Genomic DNA, 18,142 nt, shown 5'->3' with positions numbered 1-18,142 from the left:
TAAACTTAAAATTTTTATTTAAATGAATACTTTTCATTTAACGTGCGTGTTCGAACGCATTACATTCATTTCACACTGAAGTATACTCTTTAAAGATATTTTATTTATTAAACTATTAAAGGACTATTATATTAAATATTAATGAGTTGTGACTATGAAATAAATGTATCTTGTTTTTAGTATGTTTATTTATTTTTACTATAGAAAACAAGACAATAATACTAATTAAGAAAATAATTTTTTGCAGTGTATCTAAGATTAAGACCCGGTTTCACAGACAGGGCTTAGACAAAGCCAGGATTAGGCCTTAGTTCAATTAGGGCATTTAAGTAGCTTTTATAAATGTGCCCTAGTAAAAAAACATTACTGGTGTGTGCATCTTGAGACAAAACAGTGGTACTGGTCAGTGCAAGTTGCTTTCAGTTAAAACAGCTCAAACATGCATTTTTGTCAGGGATTATCTTAAAGGAACACTCCACCGTTTGTTGAAATAGGGCTTATTCACCGTCTTTCCTACATTCCTTTCAGTTAAAACAGCTCAAACATGCATTTTTGTCAGGGATTATCTTAAAGGAACACTCCACCGTTTGTTGAAATAGGGCTTATTCACCGTCTTTCCTACATTTAAATAGGTGGGCAAACGCATTTTTGTCTCAGTGCATGGATTGTTTGGAAGCGCCACCGCTAGCTTAGCTTAGCACAATGAATGGAATCCTTTGTTGCCAGCTAGCATGTCGTGAGTAAAAGTGATTAAAAAAAATTACTTCTTGTGGCCTGCGTATTCACAACGAGTACAAATAGCAATGCAGATTAAGACTAGGTGATTTCCTAGGCAGATATTGACTTGGGACTATATTGGGGTGAAGCACAGGCGAAGCACTGCTACTTGGGCACAGAGATATCACACTCACCACCAGTTCGTGTTGACTCTCATCCTCGCGTCCTCAGGCTGTTGAGCGATCGCAACCTCCTCCTCCTGTCATTCTATTTCCAAAGCACGCAGCTCATCTTCTGAAAACTCTGTTTCATAGAGGTATGGTTCTGGATCTGAGAAGAAGGGCTTGAAGAAGATAGATCTGACTATCTGAGAAGTCACCCTCTTCGTCTCTCACAAAATCCGCCATGTTCATCGCCATTCACTATGTCTACTGTAGGAAAAATAGCCGGCTACTATTCACGCTGGTATGTTGACGGAAGTTGGGGGATTTCAGATGTTGCGTGATATCTCTGCGCCCAAGTAGCAGTGCCTCCCCCCAATATAGTTCCAAGTCAATATCTGCCTAGGAAATTGCCTAGTCTTAATCTGCATTGCTATTTGTACTCGTTGTGAATACGCAGGCCACAATAAGTAATTTTTTTTGTTGGTTTGTTTTTTTTAATCACTATTACTCACGACATGCTAGCTGGCAACAAAGGATTCCATTCATTGTGCTAAGCTAAGCTAGCGGTGGCGCTTCCAAACTAAAACAATGCATGCACTGAGACAAAAATGCGTTTGTCCACCTATCTAAATGTAGGAAAGACGGTGAATAAGCCCCATTTCAAAAAACGGTGGAGTGTTCCTTTAAACCTTCTCTGTGAAAACGGAGGGAAATGATTTATATTCTGTGCCTCTCTGCAATCTTAAATTCTGAGCAATTTCACGTCTGTGACAAATAAGTTTGCACCATTTAAGGGCAGAACTGAAGGGCAAGACCTCTCTGTTAAATTATGGCTGATGCATGATACCATGCTTATTAATCCATTAAAAACATGCATAACATTGTCCAGCACGTTTACAGAGGTATTAAACATGCTGAGTGAGAATGAACAGACACAAGACCCGAGACAACAGGCATATGCTAATTAACATGACTCGAGCGGGGCATGAGCTCAATTAGCCCAGACACCCAGCTGAGGAAATGAAAAAATTACAAACTGGACCACAATTTAACCCAAAGAAATTCTCTCTTACAGCACACCTTTCAGTGCCTCTTTCTAGAAAGAGCTGTTCTTCCTGTATAGGCAGCTCTGGAAAACAACCCTGGTTTGCATTTAAATTGGCTTCTCCACTAAAATGCATGACAGCAGGAGAGTTCTGTGCCAAGTTGACTTCCCTTGTCAGTTGTGGATTTGTTAAAATATGCAAATGTAAAGTTTGAATATTTCTGCCCAATTTATCTCTGTTCTCTTTATTCCCCTCAAGCACAGTACCTCCTGATGGCAGTCCAGATTTGTAATTACACCCATTTTGCTCAGTGAATGACATTACATAGCAGATTTCGTCATGTCCATATCAGGGTTCTGTCACTTCGGTCTGTTTATTCTTGGTTTGGTGGTAGAGCTCTGACACTCCTATTGTCTTGTCTTGGTGGACAAGCTTGTGGTTTCGAGTTCGCTTGGGCCGTACACTCTTCTGTCCGCGTGTGTTTTGTGTTCAGTGTAGCACGCAGTTTGTGTTTATTTTGGCCGTGTGCTTTCATGTCATGTATGTCTTGTGCTGTATGGACACGCAGGCGTGTTCGTGTCAAATTTAGGCACATGGCTTGTGATTATGTTCACTGGTTCACTAAACAGCCTTTAAACCATTTTTTTTTAAGAAAAGGGATGAGTCAAAATTGTGTGTATACACGCACACGCACACACACACACACACACAGTATGTGTGTATGTGTGTGCATGTTTTTCTATCCCGGTGCATGGGAACTTCAGCTTGAATGCACACAGACTGAATGGACTCATGTCACCGTGGGGAACTAAATTGAGGTACCCATGAGGTTTTTTTGAAATTGTAAAAATGCAGAAAGTTTTCAGTTACTTTTGTAAACACTGTAAACATTCATATTTGGCCCCTCTACTCCTGACATCATATCATTTGACAGAATACACGCAGTCCAACCTGCATCATCATCACATGAGACAGCACCTCGAGAGCGGACTAACTGTGGGAAGATAAGTAATGAGGTGTTTTGCAAACATTTTTTCAAATATTGTGTTTATCATGCATAAATGGCATTTCTGTGTGCATCGAACAGTTAGGCTAATCATTTGATGGCTGACTGTAATTTGTGAGTTGTTTACCCATCTTCAGTCTAGCTCGCTATAATAAACAATAATTACGCGTCATCATTAAAACGTAATTACAATGCCTAGTAATCTGTCGAGTTACAGACAGCAGTCAATAAGACAACAGCAACATTAGCAAATAGCACAGGCGACACTTGCCAAAGGTTGCAGGCCAGAAACGTTCCAAGCAATAAAATTATAAAATAAGAAAATACAGGCAGAGGACAATATCTGCATCTATCTCATAGTGTTACAGAGGAGGCTCCCGTACCGCCTCCTCTGCACCACCGGAGGGATCCGTCTCCGGAATATTAATCATCCTTACCGAACTCAAATTCCCATCATGCCTCTCACCTGGGACTGATTGCGCAACACACCTGCACCTCATTCACACACACACTTAATAAAAGCCACTTCCACACATCACTTCTCTGTGAAGTCTTGATTGGTCCTGGCCATCATTTCTGAGCGTTAATCCCTGTGTTTTCTTTGTACTCTGACCTTGGACTGTTTATCTCATTTCTCATGTCATTCTGGTTTGTCTCTGCATTGTCTCCATTGCCCTGTCTGCTGTTGATTATCCTGCCTTTGACTATTCTTGAAGGGGTCATATAATGGTACATGCACTTTTACAAGTTGATTGTACTGAAATGTGTGTTGGCAGTGCCTGTACACAACCATCATAAAATGATCAAAATCCATCCAGTATGTATCTCCTTGTATGTTTTCCCCCGTCTCAAATCAAATGTTAGTGCTTCAGCCCTGACAGTTGTACCTAACACTGCATAGATAACGTTACGCATCACGGACAAGCCTACATTTACCGGAAAAAAGTTTTTCATGACCATTCATTAACAGTTAGCTGTAACATCAATCTGTCAATGTACTAACGTATACATCAGTAAACACATAGCGTTCGTATCTCACTACTCTACCCTGCCAGTACATACAAAGATAGATCAAAGTGACATTACGTTGGCCATAAGCCATAAGACTCCCGCTGCCATTCTTCAAAATATAACGTTACTCTCAACTGTTGTCAAGGCAACACTCCACATGTGTTGTTGTGACAGAGGGGACAGAGGGGCGGGGTGAACAAAGCTCATTATCATTTAAAGACACATGCACTTAAACGGCGTGCTGAAAACAGAGCTGTTTTTGACCAGGTAAAATGAGTGTTTTCTTAAAATACTAATGAGAATTTTTAATTAAAGTATATTACAAACTTTTAATTTAGACCCTAAAGAATCATATTAGCTTGTACAAAAATGGCATTATATGACCCCTTTAATAAAAGCTGCAAATGGATCTCACTGAGTCTGATGATTCACAACAGAAGACTTCGCCACCCAACGATCCAGCAGCAGTCATGCAGCTATCTACAGAACTATCAGCCCAAGCTTCACAGTTGGCACTGCATCACCATCAGCTGAGCCGTCTCACATCTCTCACTGAGGAGCTTGTTCAAGCCCTACAAAGTCTCCGTGTGTCATCAGCGAACGCCCCCGCCGATCAACCACAAAATGTCTATCCACCTACTGTGAGTCCTCCAGTCAACCCTAGTCTTGCATTCCCTGAAAAATTTTACGGTACCCCAACGAAGTGCAAAGGTTTTCTGCTACAGTGCACACTCTTCATTGATCAACAACCGTCACTTTACTCTACTAATTCAAGCTGAATAGCGTTTGTCTGTTCACTACTCACTGGAAGAGCTTTAGAGTGGGCTACAGCTGTCTGGAGGCCAGATGGGTCTTCCTTCTCCACCTTCGGGACTTTTCTCCAACAATTTCGCAATGTTTTCGAACATCCCACTGAAAGAGGGAATGCCGGCAAGCAACTGTTAAATCTTTCCCAGGGAAGGAGAACAACTGCCGAGTACGCTCTCACCTTCCGCACTCTCGCAGCTCAAACCAACTGGGTGGAAGACACACTGAAGACCCTATTCAGGAAGGGATTAACCACCGAATTACAGTCTGAATTAGCCTGCCGGGATAGAGGTAAAAGCCTGAACGAATACATTGATCTTGCCATTCAAGTAGATAATCTAATCTGTTCTCGACGCTCAGCTCGAGCACCACCCCGCTACTCTCATGAAACCACCACCGCACACGAACCCATGCAACTAGGATTCACTCACCTCACACCTGAAGAACGCGAACGCCGAATGCAGAATCATCTGTGCCTTTATTGTGGTCAGCCAGGAGACATGAAATCTTCCTGCCCAGTTCGCCCTGCATCCAACTCTTAGTCGGTGAGTGCTAATGCCAAATATAACACACTGGCATCCAGTTTCACACTACCAGTTTGTCTGCTTATCCAGAATAAAGTCATTTCTACCACTGCTCTACTAGATTCAGGAGCAGCTGGGAACTTCATCTCTCATGAGTTTGCTTCGCAGTACCAACTAAAATTAAACCCCTGTAATTCCTCCCAGACAGTGGAGACGCTAGATGGCCGACCTCTCGGAGGAGGAAAAGTTTACCGTCTCACCGTCTCAAATCATTCAGTGGGATACCACCTGTCAAGATTGTCTAAAGTCTCTTGAGTTTCCCATCACATCCCAGATACCTCCGCGCCATCCTGAAGAGTTAAACTAACCATCCGAGTATGCAGATCTCACCGAAGCCTTCAGCAAGAAAAAAGATTCTCAACTCCCTGAACACCGCTCAATTGACTGTGCCATAGATCTCATTCCCGGTACCACACCTCCCAAGGGAAGGACATTTCCTTTGTCTCAACCCGAATCCGAAGCCATGAAACACTACATTGAAGAGGAACTAGCCAAGGGTTTTAATAGACCCTCAACTTCACCGGCATCTGCCGGATTCTTCTTTGTAAAAAAGAAAGATGGAGGTTTACGACAATGTATTGACTATCGTGGACTGAATGACAACACAATCAAGTTCAGGTACCATTACCTCTTGTTCCAGCCACCTTAGAACAGCTCCGCCAAGCCAAGTACTATACTAAACTGGATCTACGCAATGCTTATAACCTGATTTGTATCCGCGAGGGCGATGAGTGGAAAACTGCATTCTCTACCACTAGTGGGCACTATGAGTACTTGGTTATGCCCTTCGGCCTAGCTAACAGTCCATCCGTGTTCCAGTCATTAATGAACGACATCTTTCGGGACATGCTGGATAGATGGGTAATCGTATACATCGACGATATCTTAATCTACTCAAACTCCATGGAAGAACACATCCGTCATGTCAGGGTAGTCCTAAAACGCCTCATGCAATACCAACTCTACGACAAATCTGAAAAATGTGAGTTTCATCAAATAAGCACGTCGTACTTGGGATATGGTATCAGTCAGGAGGGGGTAGCCATGGATGAAAGGAAGGTCAAGGGGGTCTTGGACTGGCCATTACCCCAAACTGTCAAAGAACTACAACGTTTCCTGGGGTTTGCAAACTTCTACAGGCGTTTTATCAGAAACTTCAGTGCTGTTGCCACTCCCTTAACCGCTATGACTAAGCGTCACACTGCCCGTCTGAACTGGTCCACAGTGTCACGTCAAGCATTCAATGAGCAAGAACATGATTCATGTCAGCTCCCATCCTACGACATCCAGATCCCGAACGGCAATTCATTGTGGAAGTAGATGCCTCCAACACAGGGGTAGGAGCGATATTATCACAATGTCAAGGTAATCCAGCAAAGATGTACCCATGGGCTTTCTTTTCCCGAAAATGAACATCCGCTGAACGTAACTATGACGTGGGCAATCGTGAACTGTTGGCCATGAAACTGGCCCTAGAAGAGTGGCAACACTGGCTGGAGGGAGCAACTCAACCATTTATCATTCTCACTGACCACAAGAATCTCGAGTATCTCCGATCAGCTAAAGATCTGAATCCCCATCAAGCCAGGTGGGCGTTGTTCTTCACAAGATTTCATTTTACTGTGACCTATCGACCGGGCACCAGGAACATTAAAGCCGACGCTCTCTCGTCAAACAGAAGAGAAAGTTCAAACCTCCACCAATGATAACATCATTCCAGAAAACCTGCTGGTGGCCCCAGTACAATGGGATGTCATCACCGAGATCGAATAATCCAACCTCCAAGTGACACCTCCCTCCGAATGCCTAGCAAACCTCCTTTTCGTTCCAGAACCCCTGCATCCACGACTCCTCGATCAGGTACACTCAACACCGGAATCACAGCTATGACCCATTTACTTAGAAACCGCTTCTGGTGGCCAACCCTGCTGACCGATACTACCAAGCATGTTCAGCACTGGAGAAACCGGCCCCTTGACCTCGTGGAAGACCCCAGCGTCGTCTGCCTCCTCGCGTCAGAAGCCGCTCACAGGGGGAGGGCTCTGTTACAGAGGAGGATCCCGTACCGCCGCCTCCGCACCATCGGAGGGAGCCATCTCCGGAATATTAATCATCCTTACCGAACTCAAATTCCCATCATGCCTCTCACCTGGGACTGATTGCGTAACACACCTGCACCTCATTCACACACAAACATAAAAGCCACTTCCACACATCACTTCTCTGTGAAGTCTTGATTTGCCCTGGCCATCAATTCTGAGCGTTATTACCTGTGTTTTCTTTGTACTCTGACCTTGGACTGTTCTATCTAGTTTCTGATTGTTCTCTGCCAGCCCCGACTTGGATTGTTTATTGGACCTTGCTTCTTGCCGCCTGCCTCGACCTCTGCCTGTCATTCTGGTTTGTCTCTGCATTGTCTCCATTGCCCTGTCTGCTGTTGATTATCCTTGATAGCCTTTGACTATTCTTAATGAAAGCTGCTAATGGATCTCACTGAGTCTGATGATTACAGTCTATGCATTAGCCATGTTGTCTTTATCATGTGACCTACCAGCATCAGTTGCGTCACTTCAATGCCATTCACAGATCCTCTCCCGTGGCTAATGGGATAGTAAAGTGTCCATCGTATGCACACTCAGAATATCACTGAAAGTAATCATACAGGTACTTTTTGCCTACTCTTTTATCAGTACTGTGAAATCGGACATACTACTTTTGTCACATAGTCATAGTAGGGAAGTATTCCATTTCAGGTGCAGCCAAGGTCTTTGTAGACACAAACACCACCACACACTTCTAGTGGATCATGAATAATGACTGAGAGGGATAATTTTTGTATTAGCCTATACCTGCATATTGCACCCTTTACACAGCAGACTGGCTGAATGAAAATGCAGAATCACTATCTGACAGTAGGTGGCGCTTATGGAACAGAAGAAATACAACTGATACCCTAGTAACCCCTGTATACAAAGCAGTTGCGCTTATTAGAATGGCGATGAGTTTGCTGGTAATATAAACACCATAATGTAAACAATGGGCCCTATTTTAACAATCTGAAACGCAAGTATCAAGCGCGAAACGCAAGTAACTTTGTGGGCGGGTCTTGGGCGCTGTTGCTATTATACCAGCAGGATAAATGACTCTTGCGCCCGACGCAAATCTAAAATGGGTTGATCTGAAGTAGCTTCATTATTCATAGGTGTGGTTTGGGCGTAACATGAAATAAACCAATCAGAGCGACATCTCACATTCCCTTTAAGAGCAGGCATGCTTGTCCCATGGCGGATTGCTATTATAACGGCGGATTTGCCAGGCAGGCGCACGCCAGGAGCGGTTCACATCCGAGAAGACCGACGTTCTCGTCAGGGCCGTAAAAGACAGAAGTGACATTGTATGGGGATGGGAGAAACCCACCCAAATTAGCTTCGGTTAAACAAGTGTATAAAAATTTGGGTAAATGTGTAAGCTAGATTTATGCCTATTTTTTCACATCTTCATGGACACAACAATGATTTCCCTTGTGTGTTTATATTTTTCCTTGTAATAATGTATGGTTTCAGGGCCGGAGTGGGGCCACTTTTCAGCCCGGGAGTTTCAGGCCCAAGACCGGCCCTCTTTTTCCATGGTGGAATTCCAAATTAGCACTTTTTCCAAATTGGATAAATGAAGCAACAGTTCAGCTCTTACGCAGGGCCGTGCACAGGGGGGTGGCCCGGTGGCTAGAGCCACTGCCCCTCTGCCCTCATCGACTGAGGTGCCCCTCTTCCCCACCCCCACCGCTCCGCTCAAAGCATTCCGCTGATTCCGCTAATCCGTTACAGGTTTTCCCGCTCGCTCCGCAGCATCACTCACAGTATACGACAGTTCACGAAAGCTGTCGCATTAACAGGTAGGCTATGCAAGACAGTGGTTGAATCTGCGAAATTAGTCATTTGTTTTTGTTGTATTTATGTCGGTAATGTTTTGCTCTTGGGCTTCTGGCTTCTGGCTCTTTCTACTAGTGCTAACAACTTGTAGGCCTACAACCAGGGCTGGACTGGCCATCGGGCATACCGCGCACTTTCCCGGTGGGCCGACATGCTTTTTGGGCAGATACATCTCATATACTCATACATTATTTTTATTATTAGGCCTATTATTTTTATTATTAGGCCTATTATTTTTTCTTTTTCTTTTTAACGGCCCATAAAATTTGTACATCGGCGGCCCATTCGTTTTGTTTTGTTTTGCTTAATTGGCGGTGCTGGGTTTGTGCCGGTGTAATGCACTGGTCAGAAAAAGTCAGCGTTAGGTTTTTTTTTTTCTTCTTCTGACAGACCAGTCCATGAAACACGTAGATCAGCGGCCCATTGGTTCTTTTCTTGATTGACACTGGGCTGGGCCAATCACAACTTTAAACGAGTGAGTGAGCGAGCGTGCAGCAGTGTCAGTGTGTATCTGTCAAAATAGTCAGCAAGATGGAGAAGAAACGCAAGGAATGTGCAGAAAAACAGCGTGAAAAAATAGAAACAGGCCCTTGAAGCAGACACTGTAAAATGTGTCTAAATATACACTACCGTTCAAAAGTTTGGGGTCAGTAAGATTTTTTAATGTTTTTAAAAGAAGTAGCCTATCTTCTGCTCACCAAGGCTGCATTATTTGATAAAAAAACAAACAGTAATATTGTGAAATATTATGACAATTTAAAATGACTGTTTTCTATTTTAATATATTTTAAATTGTAATTTATTCCTGTGATCAAGGCTGAATGTTCAGCATCATTACTCCAGTCTTCAGTGTCACATGATCCTTCAGAAATCACTCTAATATGATGATTTGATGCTCAAGAAACAGTCATTATTATTATCAATGTTGAAAACAGTTGTGTAATTTTTTTTTTTCAAAATTCTTTGATGAATAGAAAGTTAAAAAGAACAGCATTACTCTATATTCACATAGAAAACAGCTGTTTTAAATTGGAATAATATTTCAGAATATTACTGTTTTTGTTTGCATTTTTAATCAAATAAATGCAGCCTTGGTGAGCAGAAGATTCTTCTTTTAAAAACATTAAAAATCTTACTGACCCCAAACTTTTGAACGGTAGTGTATGTTTTCTGACCTTCATCAGCTCCTGTGGCAGATGATGATAGTGAGGAGGATCAGGAGAAAGATGAGAAAGCGTAGAGCCTGCGGTAAGCAGAACTAACAGTTACTTTCAAAACAGTTAGGCTATGTCATGAGTGTAGGAACCCATAACCGAGTTACAGATCATTTCCACATTGGCATAGTTGACGATTACCGCAATTCACTAGAAATTTAATGAGAGGCGTTTGTAAACCATGTTTTCCGCCAAAATAAAAGCTTGATGCAGTTTCCGTCAAAATAAAATAAGATCATGTGCTTATCTCTTTCAAGTACAGAAATTGGTACAAAACTAATTATGAAAGTTTCCTTTATTGTTTTACAAAATATGGCTATTACTGTCATTTGATTAATATTATAACTATTATTATGTAGTAGGTGTAATGTAAATAGACACTGTAACTAAAAGGTTTGAATATTTCTTTGTTTAATTTGCACACTGAATATGGGTTGGAGCTTTTAATTTTGAACTCTCAAAGTGCACCAGATTGATGAATTTAACATTAAAATGCACAACATTTTCTGGAGGCATGCCCCCAATGATTGTTGACCAATGATATTATGATCATATAGTGGGCCAGTCTGGACCAAAATGCCAGGGCCGATTTTTTTTTTTGTTGCCCCAGTCCAGCCCTGTGTACAACATATCCACGTTCTTAGAATTAGCTGCTTGTCTAATCAAATTATTGTACTCTCGATCAGATCTAATACAAATAACTACATTTTCTGTTGTTGGCACACTTTATAGTGCCCCTTTTTTGGTTTAGGCCACTGCCCCTTAAAATGTCTGTGCACGGCCCTGCTCTTACCATTGTGTAGTTTTTATTAATAACATGGTTCAACAAATAATGTAAAGGTTAAATAATAATTCACTTAAGCTGAGAAGTTAACAAAAAATGTTCCACTATTCCACAAGGATAGGTTGATAAATTAACAAAAGCAGAAAGAAAGAAAGCATTTGAAATGTATCCCACTCTTCCACAAAGAGGCATATTGAAGTAATGTTTACAGATTTATTTGTATTCAAAAATATTCAAAAATAATGCTTTTTTAATCAAAAAACGTGATACCTAATGACATTTGAGGTTATTAAAACAGTAAGTCCCGCCCATCGATTGCCAAAAATAAAAGTGTTCGAGCGAGCAAAAGCAGGAGATCAAGAGCGTGGGGAATGATCATGCGCGCGCGAGGGTTTGAATGAGCTCGCGAGTTCCCGTTTCCTCGCTTGTAGATCTGTTATCCTCTCGCGAATGTCATTTACTGCGCGCGCCAAGCATCAGTTGTGCGCTCCGTTAATTTTGTCATTGATTTGTCGCCATAGGGCCGGCCCAGCTATCGGTAGGCGCCGGCGGTGCCGCAGTAGCCTACCTGAGAAAACGGTTTGGAAAAGACGGGCTATGGACCCAACCAACTCTATGGGAGGGGAGGGGAGGGGAGGGGAGGGGAGGGGAGGGGAGAACTACCTCACATGGTCCAACCCATACAGAGGCTGTGCGCTGCGGTGTCAGAATGTGGAACGTGTGTAGCCTAATGTAACTAATGTGACAAATGTTTAAAAATAAATAAATAAATAAATAAATCCTCGACCGGCCCAAAAGTGAAGCGGCCCACCGGGAATTCTCCCGATTACCCACCCCGGGCCTGTATGGTTTTCTAAAAATGAGAACTGCTCATTTGTGTGTAGATGAGAGAAGCAAAGTGCATGCGCGTTGTGCACACGCTACATTGATTATGGCCAAGCATGCACCCTTAAAATAGCATATGAATAACATGCGCAACGCGCCACTGACATTAGACTAGGTTTTTCCTGGTCAGTGGCGGAATTGTTTTCTAAACCTGCAAAATAGCACCAGGGAACGTTTGCGCCGGAACATGCCTCCTCTTTGCGCTGAACCACCCCCGGGAGCACAAATGCATTTCCTAGTTTACCGACATGCGTCTGTGGAGGGAAAAGTCCGCTGTGGTGCAAAATAGGAATGATACATGCGTCGGTGTACAAAGTCAATTGCGCTGGGTGCAAGATAGGGCCCAATGTCTTAATTCATCAACAGTAGATCATAAGAAGTAGGCAATTGCCTGGCACAAATCTGCGCCATTCATTGATTGCGAACTGCTTTGAAACCATGAGCCTGTAGAACGTGCAACAGTGTCATGTATTTACTTTGAAACGTGCAGCGTTCCCAATTAATTAAATCATAGGCTTTTGAAGTTTAACAATCAATCACATTAGGCCATTTCACTTTTCCTGTTTTTCTGTCCCAAATTTAAGACCTCTTGAAATTATAATAAATGTATAAACTTTTTGTATTCAATGTAAGCCATTCAAGACCTGCGGCAACCCTGCTTAATGTGGCCGCCTCAAATGAATCTTTAAAAAGTTATTTTGAAGAATGTTGTAACTGTTGCTTTTCATACAGTTTAACTGTAGGGTCCAAAGCAACACTGAGAAAGAAAGGTTTGGAACAACATGAAGGTGAGTAGGGTGAACTATCTCTTTAATGTTACACACTTAACTACCCAATGTGTCCAGTAAAATAGTTTGATAGTACATTCTGCTTACCTTCAATAGCAAAGGGTTTACCAACTGTCAGCAGCTTGCAGTCGGCATCAATGGACACCTCATAGTCCAGCAGGGCTTTGTCCATGATAAAAGCATCAAGTTGAGGCGGATCTGTCCTTCACAACATAAAAAGAGGGGGGGCTACAAAACTACACACACAGGCAAGCACACACTCTCATTAAACATGCACAGTATGATTCCAGTGCAAATGGAACACAGACATCATTTGTCTAAGCTAAATGTTCATAAACTGCAGTGGCGGCCATAAATCAGCAGCTACGCTAAACCACATGCAAGCTGAATAGAGCCCGAAAAGGACTTTTAATGGATTGTGACACGTTAAGGGCAGCAGTCCACCCTTCCTTAATTTAATGATTAAGAAAAAGATGTCATTTATCAAAAAGTTCAGCCAGCAGCACATTTGAAATTAAACATATTTAGAAGCACTTTTGGTTGATAATTACGGTGACCGGGAGGGGACATGTTCGGTTCACTTAGTTTTGTCGTGGCCACAACATATAAACTCGTGGGAACGTGATATTAAGTCGTGGGAACGTCTTAATATCTCGTGGGCACGAGATCATATGTTGAGGGAACAACATCCGTTTCTCGTGGCCACAACTTAATATGTTGAGGGTACGACATCCGTTTCTCGTGGCTACGAGTTTTATAAAACATGGGAATCGAATCTTCACACGCGACACAGGTACCCTCGACATAACTCGTGGCCACGAGAAATACTGTAGATGTCGTTCTCTCAAAATATGAAGTCGTGGCCACGAGAAAAATATATCGTTCCCTCAACATATGATCTCGAGGCCACGATTTATTATCACGTTCCCACTACTTAATATGACGTTCCCACAAATTAATATCTTGTGGCAACAACATATTATCACGTTCACACGAGTTTATATGTTGTGGCCGGTCACTGTAGATAATAACATTTCTTTTCCCACACATTTTATCAGTGTAATCCCAATCTGGCAAATCAAAATGATTATTGACAAATGAAAACTATTAACATATTACCACCAGTATATTCTTTTAAATATGAAATTTTCTTAATAGAGTACAAATAAAACTGCATATAAACAACATCAAAGGGCAAAAACAGACATAATGTGGCATACATTTGAAAATCAAATATTTCAGAAATGAATTGCTTTGCTGGTTCATTGCGATACATATGGTCACTGATACCTCTGATCCTCTTCTCAAAATTAAAAAAAGGATTAAAGAGTTTTCAGCCAATTTAAATACTTCATGGATCTTTGACTCTTTTGAAGACGTTTTTCTCTTTTAAGTTTTTCTTCCAATTACATTCCGAATGATACATCCAAATATTAAATGAAGCAACTTCTATGCCATGATTTCAGGCTTAATTCTGCCATCTGTCATACAGACTCAAACCTTTACTAAGGAATTATGGAAGGAAGTGAGATGCGCTGACTCTCAAAATGTTAATATTTCTGCTGTTCCTTCTAAATTCATCTCTAGTGTGAGTGCAAACTAGGCTAGAAAAAAAAATCTATGTGATTTGCTTTCAAACTTGTTAATTAGGCTTTAGATAAAAATCACATAAGAATTTTTAATTCTCCTCCTTTTTTCTATCATAGTTCTCCTCTATTTTTTTTTTATATAGCCCAAAAATAAATAAACATTTAAATAAATAAACAAACAAAAGCACACTCTTCAGAATTTGGTATGTGTGTGACAGACTGTGTCACTGCAGCTGGCAGGAAACAACAAACCACTCGCCTGGCGAGCAGCAGTGAGAGGGAATCTCAGAACTTAGACTCAAATATGCTGAGAGAAAAAAAATGCTTCAGGCAAACACCTCATTTTAATGACAGCATTTTTCAAAAATTGAATTCATTTGGCTGAGATATTGACACCTCTAGTAGTATTGTCAACCAGTGAGTCACTAGGGAGGATTGATATAGAAAAAACTTGAGATTCAGCATTTGCATTGTAATGAACAGGGTGCAACTGCTGTTTGAATTATTGATAACTATGCACAGTTGTTTTTTTTCTCCATGTGTTGTAAATTTCTCTTTGTACTAATAGTGTTTGGCAGTATAAGGGCTGCGAACCAGTCCAAAATGGTCATGCCCTTCACTCGCTAACTTCCCTCCGTCTCGTTCATTCGGATGTACGTCCTTGCTTACGTTGCATGAGTGCCCACTATTGGTGGAACCTTTGCAATAAACTGAACTGGAACGTGCTAAGTCCTTGATCACTTAGAATCCACCATGCGGTTGATTTATTATTTATTTTTTTCCCTTACAAAATTGTTTAATGCACACTTTCTGTAAAGCTGCTTTGAAACAATATGTATTGTGAAAAGCGCTATACAAATAAATTTGAATTGAATTGAATTAATGCATCAGTCTATATGTATATAGGTGTGTTTGAGTTGTTTATTTTTTTATATATAAATAGTTAATCATAGAGTTGTTTGTGGTGGGGTAAATTAAACGCAATATGCGTTGACGTCACAATTGTGTTGCATTGTGGTATATGGAGCTGCCTGAAGTGTACATATGAAGTAGACTAGCTCCCTCTGTCAAAATCGAGGGAGCGAGGGTCTGTCCATATAAACTTCCCTCGTCCACTTCACGAAGTGGAACACAGTTCAAAATGGTGGCAGGGGTTCCCCCGAGGGGAAGTGCTTAGGGAAGTTTGCAAGTGCGTGTCTAAAAGTGGCCTGGAACGCAGCCCAGGAGCAGTTGCTGCCATCTGCTAGATGAGTGTATTCTGTTGGGTGAATTGGTCTCTTACTTGAGAGTGGCGACCCCTTCAGGTGTGGTGGGCTCATTGAATTTCCGCATATACTCGTGCATCTCAGGAAAACTCTTTTTCATGTAATCCTCTGCACTGCTTTCCCGAACAGTGCCAAATCGGAATCCCTGAGATGGGTGATGAAGCTGAGGCCAAGGGCAAGGAAAAACAGCTAAGTTTTAGATTATAGTGCATTGTTTAGCTGTGCATTTACTGAATGAGTACTGTGCCACTGTACGTCCGAATGATTACACTGTATTTTAAATACATTTATTTCTAAATGACAACGATTCGACTGTGTCTAAGTACGCTCACAGCGAATATTCAAATCTGCTTTGGCCATGCCACTGACCCAGAGAGAGCAGATATCATGTGTAGGTATGAAATAGTTTCAAAAAAAGTATTTTCAACCACACTGTATCAATATGTTTGTGTTACAATAATTAATACTATCACTGAAGTACTAGGATAAAAGTTTATAGTTCGGATATAAACACTGATGTCTACGGTAGCAAACTTGATGCTTCAAATAAAGATTGTATTGATTACATCATTACACCAGAAGGTGGCGACAAATGAGTGTTAAAAAATGTATTTGTCATTGAATCATTCATTCATGAGATTTGTTCAAAAACCATGATTCATCCAGTAATGAAACAAGTAACTCTTTATGCGCAAGTCATTGAAGCATTCAGTCAAACCAAACCAAATTTTGTCAGAACCTCTAGTAAATTACATGTTATTTGTTTAAACAAATAAAGCATGAATCTCAAAAAATCAAGAATTGTGCATCTCTAGTATATACCAAAGTGTCTCAAAAGATCTTACCTTGGCATCATGTATTCCAGAGAGCTCTTCAAAGGTTTTTTCCCCAACCATGACTGCAGCCAGATTTGCTGTGTAACTGGACAAAACCAGCAAGCAAAATATGGCCCACAGGTTCATCAGGAAACGTCCAGTCCAACACTTGGGCGTCTTACTAGAGACTGTTCGGCCAAAGAGGATGGCGTAGCAGAGGTTGAGGGCTGAGGAATAGGAGAAGACCTTCACACGGTTACGTCCATGAGGCGTCATGCCAAAGGGACTCTTCCATTCGTAAAGGGTGAGGAAGAGTGCTGTAATATGCAGTGCTACAAAGATGCCCATCCACATGGACCAGTGCAATGGCCACATGAATGCTCCAATAGGTGCAGCCGTGTCTTTACTGCGCACCAGTATTCCCAAACTTGTGGAAAAAAATGGACTGGTAAAGTCAATCACTTTACTGCGAGCTGAGTTGATGCTGAAGCTGGTAACAGCCATATCGGCCACCCCGCTCAGCAGGTCGCCCACCAACCCCGTCCACTTCCCGCCCTTGAGTGCACCATATTTTCCATCCCCAACTATGTACAGATCAAACTCGAAGTTCATGTCTTCTGCCAGCTTCTCCAGTAGATCAATACAGTATCCATAGCAACACTTGCTGTAATCCGGTGGCAAGAAGCTGCTGTTGCCTTGAGCCCGCTCGGAATACAAGTGGTCCAGGGTTACCGAGCTGTTTGTCCCTGCATCCAGACAGTATTGCCCAGCGGGACAGTTCCCATCCTCATCTACCTCTCGAGTGAACACGAACGGGTGCTCTACCAGAGTGACCACACGCACACGACTCCCCAACACAGGAAAGCCAGCCCGCCATCTTCGACCTTCCCTGCCCAACTGGCCCTCCGTGCGCTGGCGAGGGGATGAGCCCTGCCACAATTCCTGCTCCTCTACATCCAACCTACCGCCTTCCCAGCTGCCTACAGTCACCCACGTGGGCTGACCGATGGCATCACGCCGCAGACTCCAAATGTGGACCCTCTGAGAGGTGTGTACACGAGAAAGGTTGCGTTGAACGCTGACAGGGCCAGTCAACCCTACAAAGGACGTATTAGAGAGGAACCTGAGGGGGGAAGAATACAAGTGTCAAATGATGATTGGAAGAGGCCTATATTATTTGGAGAACACTATTTCTTAGCATTCCTATTTATGCCAAATTGCTCGGCTGGAGCAGAACCTTCTGGAAGTATGTAACCTGAAAGCTACCATCTTTGCTCATGGGAACCTTTCGAGCCTGAATTGTAATTTTGAATGGCCATCAGTAAACAAAAATGCTTATGATGTAGCTATGATACCAGCATGAGCTAATGGGCACAAGCTAATCAGGCCTGGAAAATTACTCAGGGGGATCCCAGACAAAGACTGTGGTTAACAACTAGATATGTGGGAGTAAGTAACAGGATCGGACACAGGTTAAGCTTGCTTTATTCTTTCCAACAGCAAAGCAGACAGTAAATATAACTGCGGCAGAGGAGGGA

General features: G+C 42.2%; 1 protein-coding gene across 1 annotated transcript in view; it reads right to left on the bottom strand.

Annotated features, from left to right (window-relative positions):
- grin3bb (glutamate receptor, ionotropic, N-methyl-D-aspartate 3Bb) overlaps positions 1-18,142 on the bottom strand; it is a 112,704-nt gene that overhangs the window by 32,358 nt on the left and 62,204 nt on the right. Inside the window, exons 3-5 of the mRNA XM_084100767.1 lie at positions 16,635-17,727; positions 15,807-15,952; positions 13,023-13,138 (exon numbers count right to left, since the gene is read on the bottom strand). Of these exons, the coding sequence (XP_083956893.1) occupies positions 13,023-13,138; positions 15,807-15,952; positions 16,635-17,727 (1,355 nt within the window). The remainder of the gene's footprint in view (positions 1-13,022; positions 13,139-15,806; positions 15,953-16,634; positions 17,728-18,142) is intronic.

Source organism: Abramis brama (genome assembly GCF_963993115.1).
Source record: "Abramis brama genome assembly, chromosome: 23".
In the NCBI taxonomy this organism is placed as follows: Eukaryota; Metazoa; Chordata; class Actinopteri; order Cypriniformes; family Leuciscidae; genus Abramis; species Abramis brama.
The sequence above is the reverse complement of the archived record's forward strand: the minus strand, read 5'-3'. Positions and strand labels throughout refer to the sequence as shown.